Source organism: Saccopteryx bilineata, chromosome 7, assembly GCF_036850765.1.
Source record: "Saccopteryx bilineata isolate mSacBil1 chromosome 7, mSacBil1_pri_phased_curated, whole genome shotgun sequence".
In the NCBI taxonomy this organism is placed as follows: Eukaryota; Metazoa; Chordata; class Mammalia; order Chiroptera; family Emballonuridae; genus Saccopteryx; species Saccopteryx bilineata.
Window position 1 is genome coordinate 58,972,891 of NC_089496.1, and position 13,799 is coordinate 58,986,689.

Consider the following 13,799-nt stretch of genomic DNA (forward strand, 5'->3'; position numbering starts at 1 on the left):
GGCCCAGGCACTGGTCTGAGCTCGACAAGCCACAGATCTGTGCTCTGCACGCAGCCACTTCTGCACAGAACGAGGGCCCAGGCACTGGTCTGAGCTCGACAAGCCACAGATCTGTGCTCTGCACGCAGCCACTTCTGCACAGAACGAGGGCCCCGGCACTGGTCTGAGCTCGACAAGCCACAGATCTGTGCTCTGCACGCAGCCACTTCTGCACAGAACAAGGGCCCAGGCACTGGTCTGGACCACGAAGATGTGGAGCGGGCGTCAGAGCGCCTGCAGCTCCTGCTCCTCCCGCCCTCGACCACCACCCGGTGACCAGGCCACAGTGTGCTCAGGGCGCGGGACGCTCGCCTGAGGCAGCACAGGACCCGCCCTGCTCTCTTAAAAGACAGAAAGGGGGTTTGCTTTACATGAAAAAATAAATGTAAAATGTCAACTGTATCACTCAGGCCCAGGTTACAATTAGGGAAAATTAGCGCTTTGTGGTCCAAGTTCTAGAAACACAGAGCCCTCAGAAGCAAGCTGCCCGCTCTGCTCCGCCAAGCAGACTGCTGCGTGCCACCGGGAAAGACACCGGGCCGGCTGTGAGCCCGCTGCCTCCACATGCGCCTGCAGGGGCTGCGTGGGGCCACGTCCTGACGCAGTCACAGCAGGGACGCTGGAACGCTTGCACTCTGCAGACCTCACACATGAGGGCCACAGGTCTTGAGGAAACAGACTGTGAAGACCAGCACAGTTAATGATTTATAAGACCCCCTCCAGGCCATGCTGGGTGGATGGGTCTTTCACTGTAAACATGTAACTGATTTACTTCTCCTCCTTCAAGAGTGGGAAATCATGTGACCCAGCAAGCACACTGATGTACAGTCACCAACCCACAAGGGGCTAATCTCTCTCTGTTCTTTTATGAGGTTTTAAAATATGGTTAATCTGCTTGACCAGGTGGTGGCGCAGTGAATAGACCGTCAGCCTGGGATGCTGAGGACCCAGGTTCAAAACCTCAAGGTTGCTGACTTGAGTACGGGCTCACCAGCTTGAGTGTGGGGTCACTGGCTTGAGTGTGGGATCTTAAGATATGACACCATGGTCGCTGGCTTAAGCCCAAAGGTCACTGGCTTAAAGCTCAAGGTCGCTGGCTTGAGCATAAGGTCGCTGGCTCGAGCAAGGGGTTACTTGCTCTGCTATAGCCCCCGGTCAAGGCACATATGAGAAAGCAATCAATGAACAACTAAGGTGCTGCAACTATGAGTTGATGTTTCTTATCTCTCTCCCTTTCTGTCTGTCCATCCCTCTCTCTCTCTTTCAAAAAAAATAAAATTAAAAAATAAAATAGGATTGACTTAAACTTTTAGTATAAAAAGGAATGCACAGAACTGCACAGCCATCTGGACTTTCCTGTATGGCCACTGCTGACCACATGTGGACAGAACAAGTTCACACTTATAAAAACTGCCCAGGATACACGTGTCCCTGGACTAATGCTCATCTTCCTCTCTTCAGCCGTACTCAGAAACGTCAAGTCAGCGTTCTGACCGCCTTTGTGAAGTCCGCCAAAACATTTAGGCATTTCAGCGCTGGCACAAAACCATACCATGCCGGAGAAGATGTGTTTAAATGCCTTTTAATTTTCTGCCAGTTTTCTTGAAAGGTAAGACTAACGAGCTAAACGTGACAAGGGGGCAGGCCTCTTCCTCCAGCACAGAACACAGGCCCCTGACCCGAGTCCTACGCTGACCACAGCTCACAGCTCTCCCTGCTCGCCTGTTAGGAAACAATCAAATACTCTCTCTCTCTCTCTCTCTCTCTCTCTCTCTCTCTCTCAGGATCCAGTGCTTACTCCTAACAGCCGTGGAGCTAATGAGTCTAGTCATTAAAATTCACGTGGTAGGAGACTTCTAGACACATAAGAATAAGAAACGTACACAGTGTAAAGTCAGTTACAATATCGAACGTTTTCATATTTACCTGAATTGTGGTATTTTTTCCCAACATATTCAAATGCAAAGAGCAGCTGGAGGTCTGCTGGCTGGGAGTAATGAGCTATGGCAAGGCACACCTAGGAAAAATTCTACATTTAGAATCGGGGTGACACACTTGTTAAACGCAATGCACAACAAGGCCTCGCCTCCCGGGAGCAGCATGGGGTGACGCACAACCGCACCAACAGGGCTCCCACCGACCGGGGGGTGGGGGGCGCTGGCTGCTGTGTCCTAGACACCGGCTAACCTCCAGTGAGTGGGCTGTAAGTGCTCAGCAAGTGTTTGCCAAGCAGAGGTACAACAGGGAAGTGACTTATTTCAGATAAATGGCACTTGAAAACTACACAAGCATTCCCCCAAGGGGCAGTGACACAGCCACTCCTAAATAAATAAAAAAAGGAAGTTTCCCATCCAAGTGGCCTGACCAGGCAGTGGCGCAGTGGATAGAGCATCGGACTGGGATGAAGAAGGACCCAGGTTCGAGACTCCGAGGTCGCCAGCTTGAGTGCGGGCTCATCTGGTTTGAGCAAGGCTCACCAGCTTAGACCCAAGGTCGCTGGCTCAAGCAAGGGGTTACTTAGTCTGCTGAAGGCCCGCGGTCAAGGCACATATGAGAAAGCAATCAATGAACTAAGGTGTCACAACAAAAAACTGATGATTGATGCTTCTCATCTCTCTCCGTTCCTGTCTGTCCCTATCTATACCTCTCTCTGTCCCTGTAAAAAAAAAAAAAAAAAAAAAGGGAAGTTTCCTTTTGGGTGGACTGTAATTTAATACCAGCAATTTGGAAGGCTTTATTGCAAGGTATGAAAACTTGATGTTCATACTTCGTGGATTAAAAAATGTAAACTTAGGCCCTGACCGGTTGGCTCAGCGGTAGAGTGTCGGCCTGACGTGCGGGGGACCCGGGTTCGATTCCCAGCCAGGGCACACAGGAGAAGCGCCCATTTGCTTCTCCACCCCCCCCCTTTCTCTCTGTCTCTCTCTTCCCCTCCCGCAGCCAAGGCTCCATTGGAACAAAGGTGGCCCAGGCGCTGGGGATGGCTCCTTGGCCTCTGCCCCAGGCGCTAGAGTGGCTCTGGTCGCGGCAGAGCGATGCCCCGGAGGAGCAGAGCGTCGCCCCTGGTGGGCGTGCCGGGTGGATCCCGGTCGGGCGCATGCGGGAGTCTGTCTGACCGTCTCTCCCCGTTTCCAGCTTCAGAAAAATACAAAAAAAAAAAAAAAAGTAAACTTAATAGAAAAGCTACAATCACAAAAAATAAAAATTATCAAGAAACCCCAAAATTCAAGGGTTGGCTCAAAGAGGTATAGTGAAAAAAACCCAAAAACCTGCGTGGCTAAGTGAAAGGGTCTGAGACGGCACCTGGGCCGTAAACCGTGGGCATGGATCACACGGGCAGCGCCGGCACCCTGACCAAGCACGTGCCAGGGGACCAGGAGTCGGTTCCTGTCTGGGCCCTGGTCGCATCTCTGTGAGATGAGGACGAGGCTGGCGGCCGAGGAGGGGACCGTCACCTCCACGCTCGGCCTCTGCAGGCGCTGCACACGGGACGTCTGGCTCCTGTTGTTCTGAGCAGCAGGTGGATGTCATGCCTGATGCCTACAGAGCCCTGAGCAGACGGTGGGACAAGCCCAGGTAAACGAGCAAGAAGAGAAGATACTGAAGACACAGGCAGGGGAGAACAGCAGACAGTCCACTGGAAGAGAGGAGAGCCACTCGGAAGGAAAGCGCTGAACCAGTGTGACAGGCTCTGAACAGCGAGCCAGTGAGCAGGAGTACGAGCAGGAGTACGAGCAGGAGTACAAGCAGGAGTACGAGCAGGAATACCATTGTCTGTTAGTCTGGGTGGGCTGAGCAGCTCTGAGAGTTCACAGGGGAGTGCCAGCCTCTTGTTTAATATACAATAAATACCATGTTTCCCGTCTCACTGAAACGTGCCCCTGAGAGCACAGAGGCCAGGGTTAGCTGTAGTCTGCTATGAACAACAAGCTTCTAGGGACATGCATGCCACCTCTCTCTGGGCCTGCGGCAGAGCCTCCGGTGCGAGCCCCCTCATGAGCTCAGGGCTGAGGCGCCACATTCGCATCCTGAGGCTGCGTGGCCGTCTCCTTAAAGCACCTGTTCTGGCAGAAAAGGAGTGCGACAGGCCCCCGGGCACCACGCCCAGCCTGTGGGCTCTGCGGAGCTGATGCCTCTGCGTCCCTGTCACAGGAGAAGGGTGTGCACATGCTGTCTAGCCCGGGTCCCAGCCACCTTCCCTGACCGTCTGCTCGGGAAGTGGTCCCTGCTCAGCTCGCCGGGCCTCCTCCATACGTCACCTCTGTCCACCTCTCCTCTCCACGGGCTTTCCTAGACTGAGCTGACTTCTGTGCCAGCTGCAGAAACCTGCTCTCTGCACAGCAGCTGCTCCAACACGAGCTTTCCTCAGTGCTGGTGGCAGTACTTCCAGGCAGTCAGCTAAGAGTCACACGTGTCAGCAACAGGTGAGACACACAGTTCTCTGCGTTCCTGCCATTGTTAAGTCCGGCCTCCCAAGGGTGGAGGCGACACCTGTCACTCTTCCCACAGGCACCCGAGAGCCCGCCCTGAGCCTGGGGCTGCGTGAGCAGCACACTCGCTCTGTTCTTGGGAAGCGACTCTGGCCGGGAGGCAAGGACAGGGGAGGGGACGGGTCAGCTGTCTGGGGGGAGTGCAGCAAGCGACACAGCGAGGGAGGAAGGCAGCGGCGAGTCGCGTCGTTTGGGGACAGAGACTGGGAGGACCTGCCACATGGGCGGGGCACGCCTGGCGACCTCTGCGTGCCCGCCCTGTCTGCGGAGCTCTGTGCACCCACGTGCTCGCTGACACGCTGGTTCCCACCGCAAGGCGAATGCTCCAAGCCTGTGACAATGTCCCTCCTCTGAGGCTTCTAGAGAGCAGTCACAGGCCTTGTGTTCACTAGAGAGTCACATGCCACTGATGACGGAGCCTGCCTTTATGGTCACAGAACAAAGACTACCTGTGAGGCACAACCCAACGCAGCCCGTTTCTAAACAGCCCCACACAGCTGACGTCCCAGTCACAGGGCTGGGACACAGACGCTGCGTCTCAGAGCCAGCACACTTAGAGACGACTGCACAGACACTGAGAGGGAAGCCCAGGCTGACCCTGCACAGAATGGCTGACCCCTGGGGCAGGGAGCACACCTGAACTTGGTCGGCAGTGAGTGACTAGTGGATGTGGCTTCCTTTCCTGTGACCTGAGCGAGGGGCACCTTGCGGGACCCAGAGGCACATCCTCCCGTGTCACGTGGGTCACTCTCGCTGTTGGCGAGGGTCCCGGAGACGGGAAGGCCAACCAGGCGTCCTCTGCCCTGAGCTTTTCCACTGAGCCTCCTTTCAGAGCCTCCGTCCACGTTCCTGGCTCCTGTCACTAAGCTTTGAAGACTTTAGGAAGTAGATCTCATCTCATATAAAACTGTTCAGATTTTGTCATGCTCTCACTAAAGCATCAAAATATGTCAGAGACACTCCACATCTTTGAACACCAAACAGTTCATTTGCCCTGGCAATCAAAGGAAATAAAGACAATCTTCTATTAAAGAAGTCAAACTAGGGTGAGCACCTTACTACAGGAAACACAATTCTCAACAACTTCTGAAGTGACCTCAGGACCAAGGCTCCAAGGCTCCCTCCTGTCTGGCAGGAGCCCTGCTCTCTGCCCTGCGGTCTCCCCTACGGCCGGCAGGAGGCCGCCCAGGAGCACTGGGCTCCCGAGTCCCCACACTGGGAACAGCACGGCCCCCTATGTGCCCATGGTCTGAAGGCCACCGAGAAAGTCCCCGATTCAAGGCAAAAGCGACAATTCAGGAAAGGCCAATTGTTCCTTTAAATCCATGAGCTGCCTTTTCCCTTCCAGGAAGTAGGCCGGAACAAGCCGTATGCGAGAATAAAATGGAGATTCAGGGCATGGACCTCACTCACCATCTTTACACATATGAACTGATACATGTAAGTGCTAAGTCGTTAAAAACAACCCTTCTCCACCCTGCTTCCGGCAAAGGTTCTCAAAAGGAAGTGGTGGCTCACAGCGGCTCTGAGCTGGTGTCTCACCTGCCGGTACAAGCCCTCTCAGACCTCCCCCATCTCCTCCCGCGCTGTGACAGCCCACGGCCGCAGACACGCGTGCGGGGGGCGGGGGGCGGCTGCACAGAGCCGCCCGGTTCTGTCCTCACGCGGCTCGTACAAGACTGCCAGGGGCTTCAGCGCAGTATTTAAAGAGTGTGACCCCGCTCTGCATTCTGAGAGGTCACATTTCAAATAGAAATGTAAGTGCTTTCAGTATTTCAAAATCCATCACTGGTGCACCCACCAGGGAACTCTGAGTGAGCATCCTAGTCATTCTAGAACATATAAGATCGAAGCTTTTCCAGAAAGAGCTAAGCACTCAGTCCCCATGAGATAAAGCCAGTCTGCAGCTGCCCCGGCTGTCAGCTAACTTTGGAGGGGAACTCCCCTTGACATGAAATCAAGCTAGAATTTTTGTTTTTAGCTGATGAAGGAATTAAGCATTGACAAGTCACATGTGATGCAACTCTCTGTATTTGGAAACATGTAAGTTAGGGAAAAATTGTCCCATTTATTTCTTCCTGCATGTCCTGCCTTAAAAAAGACATAAAGGGTATTTCTTTCGGGTCTGCGGTAACGTGCTCTTTATAGTTGGAGACAGCGGGGAAAGGACTCCTGCGAGAAACCTGGTCTTGGGGAAGGAACAGGAAGCTGGCCGGCTCTTCTGTGGACAGCTCAGGGAGGCCCGCACTTGACAAGCAGCACAACAGACAAGGGGCTCCCTGAATTTCCCGAGCATGTATTTCTTTGATCATTTCTGTGGGTGCACTTTTCACGTTGCTACTTTGTACTATTTTTCATTCCTTCATGCTTCATTTACTCAGTTAAACTTAGCTCATTGCCTCCAACTTCAAAAATGACCAACAAGCAATCTAGATGGCTCAAGAACCCCAATTTCCAATCACTGGATGTGTCCTCTGGAAGACCCGGCACAGCGGGAGATGCAAACCTTCTGGAGGAATACTGGGCCCGGGTCACGTTCTTACACGGCATCCTCTTCTCACTCGGCACCCAAAGCTCTGTGCTATTCCCACGCTCGAGACACTGCCCCTTCTCAAGACAGGATCTCACACACAGACTCTGATGCTTTAACTGATAAACCACTAGCACATATTTAGGTTCAAGAGAGCAGGCAAGAATATTTCATACACAGCCTACCACCTACTGGAGTCTAAGTCTCTCCATGTAAGAGCAGGCCTCTCAGTGGATGTGAACAGCTAAGGGGCCTTCAGAGCTGCCAGCTGAGTCTCACTAGTGCCGCAGGCTGACACGTGGCCTCACAGGCTCTATCTGAAGACCTCCAGCCAGATCCCACCACCGCTCTGCCAGGTAAGCTAGTCCCAGTGGCCGTGACCGTCAGATACACAGCTCACGCTGGCCATCCTCCTGTGGAGAGACTGTGGATTCTAGTCCTAGAAATAAGCCTACCACCTCCTGACCAAGTGCATACAGTGCCCCAGATGGGCAGAGCCGGGTGGATCCTGGTCAGGCGCATGCGGAGTCTATCTGACTGCCTCCCCGCTTCTAACTTCGAAAAAAACCAAAAACCTTCTTTAATGTGCTAACACTTAGAAAGCCCCTCCCCTAACTAGACACCTTCCTAACCCGTACATAACTAATTTCCAGTTTGCTGACAAAGTCCTGAGGTACTGAATTCAAAGTCTCACCAATACTCAATTACCTCCCCATCTTTTCAACCTTTAAAAAAACCTCAGCCGGTAATGGCCTTGACATAAAAGATATACTAATCAGCCCTGGCCGGTTGGCTCAGTGGTAGAGCGTCGGCCTGGCGTGCAGAAGTCCCGGGTTCGATTCCCGGCCAGGGCACACAGGAGAAGCGCCCATCTGCTTCTCCACCCCTCCCCCTCTCCTTCCTCTCTGTCTCTCTCTTCCCCTCCCGCAGCCGAGGCTCCATTGGAGCAAAGATGGCCCGGGCCCTGGGGATGGCTCCTTGGCCTCTGCCCCAGGCGCTAGAGTGGCTCTGGTCGCAACAGAGCGACGCCCCGGAGGGTCAGAGCATCACCCCCTGGTGGGCATGCCGGGTGGATCCCGGTCGGGCGCATGCGGGAGTCTGTCTGACTGTCTCTCCCCGTTTCCGGCTTCAGAAAAATACAGGAAAAAAAAAAAAAAAAGATATACTAATCTCCACACAATACTTTGCAATATTTTAGGAGCTGAATAAAAAAAAAAATTACAGACTACATTAAAGCCGCCATAAACCAGCCCAAAGAAATAGTGCTATTAACATCCTTGGCTCAGTCTTTAAGTGGTTACCTGGTCACTTCACTTTAAAAAAAAAACAAAGACCCTAAATAGCGGAGAGATCAGAACTTGCACACAGAACTAAAACTGGAGCGTATGGTGCAAAACCCAGACCCCGACAGAGCTCAACCAGAAAGTATTACCTTTTTGGCACTTTCGGGACCTGACTCGTCAAAGCGAAACCGGACGATTCTGAAGTCTTTGCAGTAAATAATAAGCTCGGTTGGATTGAACTTCAGTTTCTGGTTGGGGCCCAGGACTTTCTGCTTCCTCTTCTGGTCATTGACTAAATGAGAAAATAAAGAAACACGTAAACGTGAACATTCTTCCTGGCGTCTCACTCTTTGGTGCGTTACCAGGTCACCATGTTTCGGGTAATGACACCACTTCTCCGGACACTCACGTTTACGGGGTCCCTAGAACCTCAGGGGACTGATTTTAACACTGCTTTTGAAGACGTTTCAAATCATTCTTTGCACACTGGCCACTATCAACATCGAGATGTACTTTTACGATTAAAATTTTATTTTAAGACAGGACAAACACTAATAAATATTAAGAGGTATACAGTCTGTTATCTCCATTTTGAAATGATTTTTTGACCTCTCTCTTTCATTAATGATCCTGGAACTCAAAAAAAAAAAAAAAAAGAAAAGAAATAAAACCTACAGAAATAAAATTCCAAGGATCTGAGTATCTTCCAGCCATGTTTCCAGGGCACAATCAGAATCAGCTGTACAGACCAAGCAGAGAACCACATACCCGTGACGATCTGCTCAACGCATGTTAAAGGGACATCGTGTTCACCGAGGAGAAGATTTCTGTAATGGAACTTCTGAAATAAAAAGTTACATCCATGTTAATTCTTCTCCCAACAGTCTCATGCTGGTAACACGATCTTCAGTCACTTTCAGAGTCAACAGCCTGACGCGATCACAGGGCACACATGCACGCACACGCACACGCACCTGCAAAGGCATGGGGTCATCCATGACAAAGGAGATTTTGAAGTTACTGCAGATCACGCACACGCATGCACACGCACGCACACGCACCTGCAAGGGCATCGGGTCGTCCGTGACAAAGGAGATTTTGAAGTTACTGCAGATCACGCACACGCATGCACACGCACGCACACGCACCTGCAAGGGCATCGGGTCGTCCGTGACAAAGGAGATTTTGAAGTTACTGCAGATCACGCACACGCACACGCACGCACACGCACGCACACGCACCTGCAAGGGCATCGGGTCGTCCGTGACAAAGGAGATTTTGAAGTTACTGCAGATCACGCACAAGCACACGCACGCACACGCACACGCACCTGCAAGGGCATCGGGTCGTCCGTGACAAAGGAGATTTTGAAGTTACTGCAGATCACGCACACGCACACGCACGCACACGCACACGCACCTGCAAGGGCATCGGGTCGTCCGTGACAAAGGAGATTTTGAAGTTACTGCAGATCACGCACAAGCACACGCACGCACACGCACCTGCAAGGGCATCGGGTCGTCCGTGACAAAGGAGATTTTGAAGTTACTGCAGATCACGCACAAGCACACGCACGCACACGCACACGCACCTGCAAGGGCATCGGGTCGTCCGTGACAAAGGAGATTTTGAAGTTACTGCAGATCAGCTTCCCCCACAGATCGTACTGATTCGTGTCTGTGGCAATGCATTTCCTCACAAAATTGACTTCGTTTACAACAATCTCTCCTTAAAAAGAGAAAAATACCGCTGCGTGAGCTACGGCTGCACTAGGAAATGCCAACCATCGCTGTGTGACCTCAGAGGAATGCTGCAGGAGGATGACAGGAAGGAACGCTGGAGGCCTGCAGTGCTCACAACCACAGGGCCAACAGGCGCTCCTGCACTGGCCAGACACGGACCAAGGCACGAGGGGCTGGGCGCCTGAGCCCGGCCTGCCCGCCTGGCCTGCCCCCCACCCCCGGCCTGCCCTCCTGGCCCGTCCGCCCTCCCGGCCCCTCCCGTGGAAAGGCATTCTGGGGAAGAAACAGGCTCCGCCCTCTCCTTCAGAATATGACTTGATCGAACATTTGTATTTTATCAACATGCAGCCACATCTCCCAAACCAAGGTCTTCGGCTTCTTTTGTAAGGAATGAGAAAAAAGTTTGGCTTTAAACCTCAAAATTAACACAGAATGCCATCTATTTATTTAGGATATATTCCATAAATCCAAATGGGGTTTTCCTCTGATCTCAAATTATAACTTCGTGACAGAAGTTTAAACTACAGTTTTAGGGTTAAAAGAAAAGATTAAAGAATAAAAACAAGAAACCAAAACAAAAATTAAAACGTGCTTTGAAAAGAATAATTTTGCATAATATACTTAGAGCTTGGTTATCATCGCTTCTTAATCTCAAGGTCCAAAGCTCAGCCAGGCACAGTGACATCTTTAAGCCACCAGCCTGCAAGGCCAGTCACAGGGCCAGGGCCCTGACCCCCAGTCTATTCCACTGGCATAAGCCCCTTCCGCAGTCAGATGAACGGGCTGCCACGACCCCCTGGCCCCGACCGCTCCGATTGGGAAAGGTCCCAGTCAGAGTCCCAGCAGTCCTCTGGCCAAGTGACCGAGAGAGGGACAAGCCTGGCGACTCTGCACAAAGGGCCGATTCACGTCCCGGGAGGGGGCAGGCCCGCGAGGTCTCATCACGCGACCCAGACTGGCACACAATCCAAAACTTAGGAGTTTATTTCTGGAATGTTCCGTAGTATTTTCAGGCTGTGGGTGAGTGCGGTGACAGACGTGGACACCAGAACACATACTGGGGGGACTGAGGGCCTCCTGTGCAGGGCAGCATGCAGAGGCCAGCAAGGTGGCACACGAGCACGGCACGGGTGGACGCACCGGGACCTGACCCGGCTCAGGAGGACCTCACTCTGGAGGCGTAGGAACAGCGGGAGCTGCAGGTACAGGCAGACGGAGAATCAGGAGGGAGTAACAAGTGCGGCCTCAGCGATGAGCGGTGACCGGGGGCACCGGACCCTGAGAGTCCCAATGTGGGGCGCAACCTGGCACCCAGACACCGCAGGGGCTGCGCTGCTCCTGGTTCCAAGCTCTCCGCTTGTTCTAGAGCAATGTATCTACAAACCAAGACCCTACGAACACCAGTCTACAATCATCCCTCACCCTACTACACCGGAATCACACAATGGAACACACCCGAGAGAGAAAGCCCTCACCTCAGGCTGCGGAACCCCACCCCTGTAGGGGCAGGGGCGGGACCTACAGGGAGCGCACAGGGGCCAGATGTGTGGTGAACACGTACAGAGCACACGAGACATCTGCCAACGACGGCCACCCCCACTTCCCAGACGGCCCTTAGCTGTGTGCTGTTCTGATCCGATCACAAAGGACTCCGACAATCAGTGCATTCACCGAGCAGGGTGTCTCAGAAAGAAAATGCTGCTGGCGTTGGTGCTACAGAGGGGACAGGCTGGGTGGGGCCGATGCAGCCAAGCGCAGGGCGGAGGCCGGGCGGGCACTCGCAAATGAAGAGCCGCAGTCCTTTCCGGATCTGCCTCCTGCTCCAAACCTGCTCAAGGGGCCTCCCTGAACCTCCCCTGCGGGAGCATCTCCCCAGGGACCGAGATCGCCTGGGGCAGGAACTCACCTTTCCCAGCCTCTACTCCTCAGCCAGAGTGCAGACATGTGCCCAGTGCCAACTGACTCACTGTGGGATGCAGCACACGCCCTGCTCTCCTGCCCCTTGCCCAGCCTCAGACCAGGTCACAGTCCCAGGAATGAAGAGGCTGCCCCCCCATGCACCGCAGACCGCACACCCTCAGACAAGGTGCTGGCACACGGCCGGACAGGAAGTCCCTGCCTCCTGAGATGCCCCACTTTCTGGCAGCTGAAACAGCCGGGAAGCTGCTCCTCAAGCAGGGATGACTGTCACCGCCGAGGGGACAGAGTGAGAACTCCTTCCGGGATGACATCCAGTCCATGCCTTCCAGCCCCAGAGCCTAACCTGCTCACGTCACCTGTGTAGTCAGGGAGGCCCCGCGTCAGTGGTTTGAGGCACGGCCTGGGTGTGAGCGCAGAATTCCACTATGCCCTTCCTCATGGTGACACTGGGCAGGTCACCCTCGGCAACTCAAACGGAGACAGCGGGCACCTACCAAACGAGGCTGTTATGAGGAGCAGCCTGTAAGCTGCAGGTCAGCGAAAGAGCATAGCGGACATCACACATGCAGGAACCCGCTTAGTAAGCAGCAGAAGCCTGTGTTCGCAGGGCTCCAAGGTAACGACTCTGGAAGCTCGCTCTGCCCCACCCCCACCCCGCGTGACCGCGCTATCTGGACCGACCCACGGAACTGCGGCTGCCGGCAATGCTGCTGGGGAGGTGGCACTCAGCACCGATCTGAAAGCGGCCCGGGCACGCCTGTGCTCGTGCTGGCACACTGGTGCACTGTCAGCAGACGGGCTCAGAGTTCTGTCAGGCACTCAGCACCACAGTGCAGAACGCGGTGGACGTCCCAGCCGCGAGGGTTATCTGGCACAACCTCCATTTTATGGACTTCCACGAACCAGGCACCCTGGAAATCACCAGCCCACATAAAACACGAATCACATTCAATTATTAGTTGGCTGTTAGTTCCTTCTGTGATGAAGGTCATTTTAAATCGGGTTTGTTAAGTTTCAACAGAGCACTCTAACAACTACACACAAATAAACAATTGATTTTGTGTCCCAATTTTCATCTGCTTATTGAATCACAAGTTCAAGCTCCGGGCAGCTGAAGCAGGACTTCCTTGAACCCGAGGCACCATGCCAAAGCCTAGCACGAGACCCTGCATCTCAGAACAGTCACGTCTTGTTCCCTGTGCCTGTGGACAGCCCAGGTGACGGGCCAGGCTTGCTCCTGGTTTCTGACTGCTCAAGGCCAGGTCCTCACCGCCTCGCTCACTCTCGCGGCCGTCTTGCAGACTTCACAGGCAGAGCAGGACGCTGCATAGCTGAGGAGGGGCAACGGGGGTCCTAGTGGTAGTCAGACAGGTGACACGGCAGGTGAAGCAGGCTGGCCAGACAGGAAGGAGGGAAAGGGGGGGCTAAATGTGTAAGGAACAGGGTAAGTGCACATGGGTCACCGGGTGCCAGAGCTACTGAGTAGGCAAATATAGAGCTCTCGTGGATGCAAATACAGCCGTGCATGCAAATACAGAGCTCTCCTGGATGCAAATACAGCCGTGCATGCAAATACAGAGCCATGGAACAATTACCCTGGGTCAGAAGACGCAGATTTGGCTGTGATTCCCTAGGAGGAGACCGCATAGGGTCAGGAAAGGAACAGACACCTTCCCCAGAAAACTGCTTCTTCAGTAGAAAGGTTAAGCTTTTAGTGAATTCTACAGAGTGGCAGACCCTTCAATGTGAAGTTCTTCAAGCTTATGGGCAGTAACACTTTTCATAAGCACACCTT

The 13,799-nt window shown here is 53.4% G+C and overlaps 1 protein-coding gene across 1 annotated transcript in view; it reads right to left on the reverse strand.

Moving 5' to 3' along the window:
- MTMR10 (myotubularin related protein 10) overlaps window positions 1-13,799 on the reverse strand; it is a 34,478-nt gene that overhangs the window by 17,104 nt on the left and 3,575 nt on the right. Inside the window, exons 3-6 of the mRNA XM_066240222.1 lie at window positions 9,934-10,070; window positions 9,111-9,183; window positions 8,492-8,634; window positions 1,966-2,056 (exon numbers count right to left, since the gene is read on the reverse strand). Coding sequence (XP_066096319.1) covers window positions 1,966-2,056; window positions 8,492-8,634; window positions 9,111-9,183; window positions 9,934-10,070 — 444 coding nt within the window. The remainder of the gene's footprint in view (window positions 1-1,965; window positions 2,057-8,491; window positions 8,635-9,110; window positions 9,184-9,933; window positions 10,071-13,799) is intronic.